At 49.0% G+C, this 8,771-nt stretch overlaps 1 protein-coding gene across 6 annotated transcripts in view; it reads left to right on the top strand.

Annotated features, from left to right (window-relative positions):
• Window positions 1–8,771, top strand: part of ZNF831 (zinc finger protein 831) — a 166,680-nt gene that overhangs the window by 135,785 nt on the left and 22,124 nt on the right. The window contains exon 6 of one of the 6 annotated variants that reach the window (XR_003003807.1): window positions 6,601–6,642. The exons of 3 other annotated variants lie outside the window; for them this stretch is intronic. Coding sequence is in view for 2 of the 3 variants with exons in the window: in XM_024750247.1 (XP_024606015.1) it covers window positions 6,601–6,728 (128 nt within the window). In the remaining variant the exon portion in view is untranslated. Of the gene's footprint in view, window positions 1–1,850; window positions 2,012–6,600; window positions 8,673–8,771 lie in introns of those variants that run through there. 2 more of the 6 variants (XM_024750247.1, XM_024750251.1) reach the window with 2 other exon arrangements.

Below are 8,771 nucleotides of genomic sequence, written 5' to 3'. Positions count from 1 at the left end.
CGGTTGTTGAATGAATAAAGGAACACACTTAGGACCCTTTTAAATTCGCTTTCACTGTGACACCCGTGGACATCTCTGGGAACTAAGAGTTTAATCCTAAGGTTAGAAAAAGCAAACTGTTTCCATTTCCTCCCCCAATTCATCACCACGTCCCGGCCGGAGAGTTTGCTGCGTCTCAGAGCTCTTCATCTCTGAGAAGGTATCAGGTTAAATCCTGGCCTCTCTGGATTTCTGAACTTGAGTTATGACTTCCAGACTCAGTTCATTACTCTTTTGTTTAACTGGTGTCCAGCTGTCATGTCCCTCTCACCCTTCGTTTCCTTACTTCTCTTGGAAGTTTGGACGGTTCCCCAGGTGTACAGGAGACTTAGATGAGGAGAAAAGTGCTTGACACACAAGGGAACTTAGGCAAATGGAATAGATCTTTTTTTTTCTCTGGCCCTGGGAACAAAAGTTTAAAGATTTAACTTCCTCTTCCTCCCATTTGTTTTCATGTCCCTCTCACCCTTCGTTTCCTTACTTCTCTTGGAAGTTTGGACGGTTCCCCAGGTGTACAGGAGACTTAGATGAGGAGAAAAGTGCTTGACACACAAGGGAACTTAGGCAAATGGAATAGATCTTTTTTTTTCTCTGGCCCTGGGAACAAAAGTTTAAAGATTTCCATCTAAGGAAGTAAAGCTAGCTGTTTGGAGGAAAAAAAACCCCAAACTTCAGTAACAGTGAATCACCTGTAGTCTGTAAATTCCTCTATTTGTAATCGCCAATTCTGATGTTTGACAACATTGGCAACTTAGGTTTGGAGCCCAAGGTCGTGTCCGACTCAGCCGACTTTTGCAGATTTCTCAGGGTCAATTTTACCTACCATTTTAGGCGTGTTGGAGGATTTAAGTTCCTGCCTGTGGTTGGTTGCTAAGGGGTCCAATTCTTCATGCCTCCCTTACCATGCCCTTGACCCTGTAACCTTGTAGTGTCCTCCCCGGTCTTGGGCTTGCCAAGGGAGTGGCTTTGGCCAATGAGATGCTCACAGATGTGCCAACAACAGAGGCTTGAGAAGGGTCAGCGCATCGGGTTTTCTCTCTCTGGAGCCCCTTCTACTGCCATAGGAAGGACGTGGCTGGGCTGGGCTGCTGGAGGGTGAGAATCACGCGAGCAGAGCTGAGTCATTTTTGTTGTCTCAGTGAGGGTCACCCTGGCCCCCCAGCGGTCAGATGACCACTGGATGGATGAGTGAGGTCGGTGCGATTGCAGAGCTGCTTAGCCAATGAGCGCTTCCCGGACCGATTGCTACAGTTACTACACATACTATATTGCGTCGCTAGGCAATGAAAACGCCACCCTCAGAGGACTTCCAGTCGATTGGTAAAGGCTGCACACAGCGGTAATTATTACAGCTGCTACCACAGCTGGATAACATGTGTGAAATGCTTATTTATTTTGTGCCAGGCCCTATATTCAATGCTTTACCTATAGTCTCTCATTGAATCCATAGAGCAACCCTACTAGAGGACTACTACTTTTATCCCCATTTCAAAGATGAGGAAGCTGAGACTCAGAGAGGTGGAGTGACCTGGCCAAGGTCACACAGCCAGGCAAGGTTAGGGGGCGTCAGGATTTCAGCTAGGTGCCGTTCAGTTCCAAGACCCGCAAGTGTTACCATTTGGCTTGACTGCAGGTCTAAATGTTTCAGCAGCTCTAAGAGATTCAGAAGGTATTCCCTTTAAACACGCAAATCAGGTAGAACTTTCTAGAAGGGGCAACATTTGGGCTTTAAAGCGGCTTTGGGCAGGATTCGTGCCGTGAGGTGAAGGGAATGGAGGAAAGTTTTGCGAATATTTTTATTCCGCATACAGATCGAGGCGTCTGACAGCTGCTGGAATCAAGCTTCCCAAATGCAGTGATTGGTTGCCTTTGGTGGACATGGGAACTTACCCCTCTGTGAGCTTTAGACGGCTACAGTTTGTGAGAAATTCCTCTGATAAAAGTCAAGGCTACTTCAAGGCAGGTAAAAGGGGCAGGTGTGTTTGTGGCATGTTGACTTAACTTGTTCAAAAGTATCTCGCCCATTAATCTGCTGGGATGCCTGAAATTCCCACCTTTAGGTAAAGCATTGGAGGTAAGTTGAGAGTGGGTATGTGAGACAGTGGTCTGGGTGGAGGCTCTTAGGAGGGGGTGGGAAAGGTATGAGTTGGAGACATTGCTGAAGGAAAACAGACACTGAAATGTAGACCAGAGATTCCCAAACTAAATCTGCTTCTGCCAAGGGCTGAGGCTGGAAAAGGTGGAGTCTCTGTGCCCTTCCATCAGGCAACGGTCTCTCTATGGTTTGATGCTTGTGACAGGCAACCACGAGGCTCTGGGCTGGCACTGCATCTGATGGTTGTATAACATGCTGCTTCACGGTTCAGCTAGCTCTCCCAGCCCCTCCTGTGTAGTTCCTGCTACCACAAGAAATGGTTTTAGAACAGGCACTCATGTCTTTCACCTGCTGGAAGTATGGAACCTCAGATGTTCTAAAAAGTTTAAAATATTTATTTTGGTAGCCCTTCTCATCCCCAGCCAAGTCAACCAGCATGACGTCTTGCTACTCTGTCTGAGGCAACCACCAGTAGCCACATCTACCGCCAGTTGCTACCCACTGATGCCTCACCCCTGCATCAGTTGTCTTGACAACTGACTCCCATTTCACAATGAGTTAAGACCAAATATATCAGTATGAATTTGACTGCCAGTGGCAGAAACCTAATTTGAACTGGCTTAAACAAAGATGGGAATGTAGTGGCTGATGTAGGTGAAAAGTCTAGTGTACCGTGTTGGATCCGGGGCTCAAGACTTAGTCTCATCTCCCTACTTCCACTTTGTACTTCTGCTCTTTCCATATTGGCTCCATTCTTGGACAGACTTTTTTTCCCTCATGGTGACAAGATGGCTGCCAGCACCTCTAAGCTTCCATCTGGCCCTTTCAGCACCTCCGTGGAAAAAGAGAAGAGTGTCCCACTCAAAGTCCCAGAACTGAATCCCATTGGCTCTGATAGGGCTGGGCTTAGCTCACGGGCTTATATCTGAACCAATCACTGTATTCAAGATTGTGTTCATTTCCTCTTGCTGTAACAAATGACCACAAACATAGTGGCTTAAAACAAAGCAAGTTTATTATCTTACAATTCTGGAGGCCTGCCTTTCTCAAATATGATGTTATGCTCTGATTGGATAATCCAGAGACACAAGCCTGGTCTTGCAGCCCCACCCAAACCGTATAGTGTGTGGAGAAGCTGTTTTCCAGGGGAAGATGTAGTCCGAACCAGAGCTGGAGGAACGGGATGGCCAAGGGACAGCAATAGCAAGCATCCATAACAGAAAACACAGGAAAGAACTCTTTTAAACAAATTTTTTTAGACTCGCTGTCAGATTTCTTTGGGGGATCGACTAATTTCTTTTAGCCCTTGAGCACATGGAATTGGCAGGGCTGAAGTTTGGAATGCACTGTGGTAATTCTATTTCACTGAGAACTTGAGAAACAATTTATGTCGCTTTTAAAACAAGGAATTTGGAGCCTGGTATCTCCTCCAGTGGATCCCAGTGACCACAGGAAGATGGGGAGGTGCACAGCTAAGACTTGGGCAGCGTGGAAAAGCACTTAATTATCTGATTTCTGGGCAAGTTCAGGGTTTCCACTGATGAGGCCAGGCGAGAGGAAGAAACTCCAGGATAGTGGAAAACTACATAACGTATTATGTTACTCTCACTTAAATCCCCTCATTTTAAGGGAAAACAATCTTCAAAAGAGTCATAAAGCACATGAAGAGGCATCTTGAGGGGATGCTTAGCTAGATAAATCACAATATTCTTAACAGCTGGATGTCTAGTCAAAATTTAAGCGAGAGGTACAGTCTCAAAGATACATCCACGCATCTACCAGCTTGGAAAATGTTAACGAAAACTAAACAGGAGGACCCTAGCCATGCAGTTGGCTGAGTCGCACAAGTGTCCTGATATATCCCTTCTCTTAGGGGGGCATTTGATGGCAGAGACAGCAAAGGGTGACTAAGGAGGGATGGAGACTCGAGAGGGGGAGAAGGACCCTTCCTCAGTGTCCTCTGCGGGGGAGGCGAGCCGTCTCCATTCCTTCCCGTGACCTTTCATCAGAGATTATGGGAATAAAGAAACAAGACAAATGGAGAAGCAATGACTCGTCGATGACACATGGAGGAAAATGGGTGTGATTATAAACACAGGGTATGAGATCTAGAAGCCGCGCTGCCTAAGGGTTAGGAACTGTGTCCCTGATATTGGATAGAACTGAATTTGAATACTGACTCTGTCACCTAACAGCTGTGTGATTGTAGAACATTCACTTTAACCTTTCTGAGCCTTCATTTTTTCATCTGTAAAATGAGGATAATGATAGTACAAATTGTGCTATCATAGGTCAAAACAATGATTAAAACCCTCACCACCAGCTTGTGAATTGTATGTTTGTTTCCTTCGCATACTGCATAGCCTGGAGCCCAGGAAGACGGGTAGTGCCCCAGCCAGGATTTTTTTTCAGGTGAAAGCGACAGAATGCGGAATCAACTTTAAAAATCTAGAAACTATGAGCTTTTACAAATGAAAAGTACAGGGAGAGTGTGGATTTCAGGCCCAGTTGGATCCAGTGGCTCAAATCAGGACACAACCCAGCTTCTCCAGCTCATCTCCATTTTTAAAACTTAAATTAATTTAGAAAGGAATTTATATTATTACCACACATGCCATAAGTGAAAGATAAATATAAATTTAAATGCAATGAAAACGATGTTACAAAGTCCTAAGTGGAACAACAAAACCCCCCAAACAATCCAATTAAAAAGTGGGCATAGGCAGGGCTTCCCTGGTGGCACAGTGGTTGAGAGTCCACCTGCCGATGCAGGGGACACGGGTTCGTGCCCCGGTCCGGGAGGATCACACATGCCACGGAGCGGCTGGGCCCGTGAGCCATGGCCGCTGAGCCTGCGCGTCCGGAGCCTGTGCTCCGCAACGGGAGAGTCCACGACAGTAAGAGGCCCGCGTACCGCAAAAAAAAAAAAAGGGCATAGGGGACTTCCCTGGAAGTCCAGTGGTTAAGAATCTGCGCTTCCACTGCAGGGGGCGCAGGTTCGACCCCTGGTAGGGGAACTAAGGTCCTGCATGCCACGTGCTGTGGCAAAAAGAAAAAAAAGATGGGCATAGTACTTGAATGAACATTTCTCCAAAGAAGACATATACAAATAGCCAATAAGCACACAAAAAGATGCTCAACATCAATAAGCATTAGAGAAATGCAAATCAAAACTACAATGAGATACCCATTAGGATGGCTACTATTAAAAAAAAAAACAAACCCAGAAAATAGCAAATGTTGGGGAGAGTACGAAAAAATTGGAACTCCTATGCATTGTTAGTGGGAATCTAAGATGGTATAGCTACTGTGGAAAATGGTATGGTAGTTACTCAAAAAATTAAAAGTGGAATTACCTAATGACCCAGCAGTTCTACCTTTGGGTATACACCCAAAACAACTGAAAGCAGAGTCTCAAAGAGGTATTTGTACACTCATGTTCAAAGAAGCTTTATTCACGTTGGCTAAAACATGGAAGCAACCCAAGTGTCTATTAACAGATGCATGGATAAGCAAAGTGTAGTCTATCTATATGATGGAATATTATTCAGCCTTAAAAGGGAAGGAAATTCCGACACATGGATGAATGTTGAAGACATTATATTACGTGAAATAAGCCGGTCGCAAAAGGACAAACCCCGTATGATTCCACTTACATGAGGTACTTAGGGTAGTCAAAATCAGAGACAGATTGAAGTAGAATGGTGGTTGCCAGGGGCCGGGGAGGGAAGGATGACGAGTTAATGTCTCACGGGTATAGCACTTCACTTTAACGAGATGAAAAGAGTTATGGAAATGGGTGTTAGTGATGGTTGCCCAACATTATGAGTGGATTTAATGCCACTGAACTGTGCACTGAAAAACGGTTAAGATGGTAGATTTTACATTATACATATTTTAGCACAACAGCCACAAAAAAATGAGAAAAAATCCTAGCTAGATTCTGTGGCCTGCTCGAGGCTCTAAGCACAAAAATGTTAGATTTTTAGAACGTTAAAGACACATCCAACTGAGAAGCCTCCTGGGCGCAGTCAGAAGGACTGAAGGAGTGGAAAAGGGGAGACCTTTCTCACCTGTACGTGGCTGCTGTTGAGTGTCGTGGCAGGTACACCTCCATCATGGTCCTCAGGTCGCTGGAAGGACCAGTTAAAGTTCTCACTCTTCTGACTCTCCAGCTGACCATACTCTCCTTCTCTCAGCTAGATTAGAAGACTCTGAGGACGGGCCAGTGCCATGCTGGTATTCCGTAGCTACGCGTGCCTTGCAGGCTCATCCGGGTGGGGCAGGTTTTAGTCCAAGCTGTGGAAGGCTGCAGACTCACTGAGTGGTCCAAGAGCTCTGACATCTTTTGTGTCTGAATATACCAGGAAACTGCCCTCTACCCCTTTTCTCTTTTTAGCTGGTTAGTATACTGTATTTTCTATTTCTCCAGCCATCCCCCAATCCAGGATTTTTTCATTTTGTAGGCGATGAATATTTTAAGTCCAAGGAGAGAGATGATAACAAAGCGATCCAGATTCTAGCCCGGCAGGAGCAGAAGGTAATTCTAGTCTTGGACTTTTCTAATTTTCAAAACATGCAACACAGAAAATGAGGAAGAGGCCCCTGTAGAGTATTTGTCCTGTTTGGTGACAAATGACCTTAAAAGATGTTATCTTTCCCTCTCCGCACCTTGACTTGGACTCAGGGACTGGGTAGGATGGAAGGGGGCTGGAGGTGATGGGGAAATTTAAGCCTCAGCTCAATTCTGGGGACTCGGGTACCTTTCTAGTTACTACAGCTCTATAACAAATTGCCCAAAGCAGAGTGGTGTAGAACAACCATTTCTTATGCCCATGGGCTCTGTGGGTCCGAATTCAGACAGGACACAGAGCGGAGATGGCTAGTCCTCGGTTGGAAGTCTTCAAGGCTGGGGGCTCCAGTCACCTCAAGGCTCATTCATTCACACAGTGGTTGGCATGGACTGTTGTCTGCGAGGCCTCAGTTTCTCTCTGTGGGCTTGCTTGGCCTTCCTCCCAGCATGGTAGCTGTGTCCAGAGGACCAGGATCCCAAGGGAGAGAGGCATGTGGGAGTTGTGCCACCTTTTATGACTTTGCCTCCAAAGGCACTCATGTCACTTCTGCTGCCTTCTATTTTTTCCAAGTGGGTCATTCAGGCTGAAGGGGAGTGGGGTGGTACTCGACTGTGTCTTTTGTGGGAGGAGTGTCAAAGGACTGGTGGACATGTTCAAGTCACCACAAGTACCCTGCGACATGAGGAGCGACTCCAGGGCCTCAGACCTGTTTATCTTCCTCTGTGTGGCCTGTGACTCCCTGCCCTGCCTGGGGTTTTCAGGGAACGCCAACTCCAATCCAGTCCAAGCTGATGGGGTAGGCAGTGGCCAAGAGGGAAGTGCCCGATGCCACCTGGAGCACTGCCTCTCTTTGCATCCTTCCCTCTGGTCGGGGAACTCTGGCCAGGGAGGGGCTCTAAGGGCTTCTTGGTGTGCTCAGAGGTCAGCAGTCCAGGGCGGAGTCCATGGGAAGCATTTATTCATTCATTCTTTCATTCATCGACAAATCTTTCTTGAGTACTTCCTGTGCCCAGGCACAGTTCTCAGCAAACGGGGTGTCTAACAAGGAAATTAACCGACCCTCTCTCCTGTGGTGCTCAGGGCAGGAGGCCAGTCTCAGGTGAGCTAGGAGCGCCTCCCGCACGTGGGGTGGGAGGACCACGACTGGGAGAGGAACCTGCTTCTCACCGAAGCCACCTCCCCAGTGCAGGGGGCTGTGCGCAAGTCACGGACACCCCAGGACCGCTAGCTGCACTTCTTGGTTGACCTTGCCCCTGATTGCTGCCCAAACCCACCAGCTCTAAGCTCCCGGGAGAGGCGGGCAGACGCTGCCTGTGCCCGTGAGTCACGAGTGTAAAGTACGCCCAGGGCCTTGGCAGGCAGGTCTGTGCAAGGGTAAGGTGTCATTAGGTGAACGGTGAGAAATGCTGCTTTCCAGAGCCCCAGAGATAAGAGATCGGATTCAGGCGCAGCCTTTTCTCTCTCCCACTGAGCTGCGGTGGGAGCTGCAGGGTCCGGGCAGCGACGCGGCGGGGTGGGCGCGTGAGCGTGAGTGCGCGCGTGTGTATGCGAGTGTGTGCGCGCGTGTGAGTGTGGCCTTCCGGCAGCTGTCCCGGCCCCCACTCATCGCACCCGGCCCTGCGCCTGGCCGGCTCCCCCGCGCCTGCGAGGCGACCCCCGTGCGCCCCGGGTTCAAAGGCCCTGCGCGGCAGCTCCAGCCCCTCCGGGGGGCGGGGAGGCGAGGGGGGTGGTGCGGGAAGCAGAAGAGCCGGAGCCCACAGCCGGCCAGCCCTGCGCCGGGATGGGTAGCGCGCTCTGAAGTTCGAGACCGTCGCAGCCAACTCCTGGCCGCAGCCCGGGACGCAGCCAGCCAGCGGCCGGCCTCGAAGACCGCCTAGCCGGAGGGCGAGGCCCGCCGTGCCCGGCACGAGACCCCTTTCACGGCCACAGGCGTTCGTCCTCCGGCCTGGTGCTCCCGCGGCCGATCGGGGTTCATGGAGCCGCGGCTGTGGTTCCTTTTCGGGCTCGCAGTGACCTCTGCCGCAGGTAAGCGGGCGGGGCGGCGCGCGGCTCCTGGCGCGAGC

The sequence above is a fragment of the Neophocaena asiaeorientalis genome, unplaced genomic scaffold, assembly GCF_003031525.2.
Source record: "Neophocaena asiaeorientalis asiaeorientalis breed wild unplaced genomic scaffold, Neophocaena_asiaeorientalis_V1.1 scaffold606, whole genome shotgun sequence".
NCBI classification, from domain to species: Eukaryota; Metazoa; Chordata; class Mammalia; order Artiodactyla; family Phocoenidae; genus Neophocaena; species Neophocaena asiaeorientalis.
Note: the sequence above shows the minus strand (reverse complement) of the source record. Positions and strands in the feature narration are given on the sequence as shown.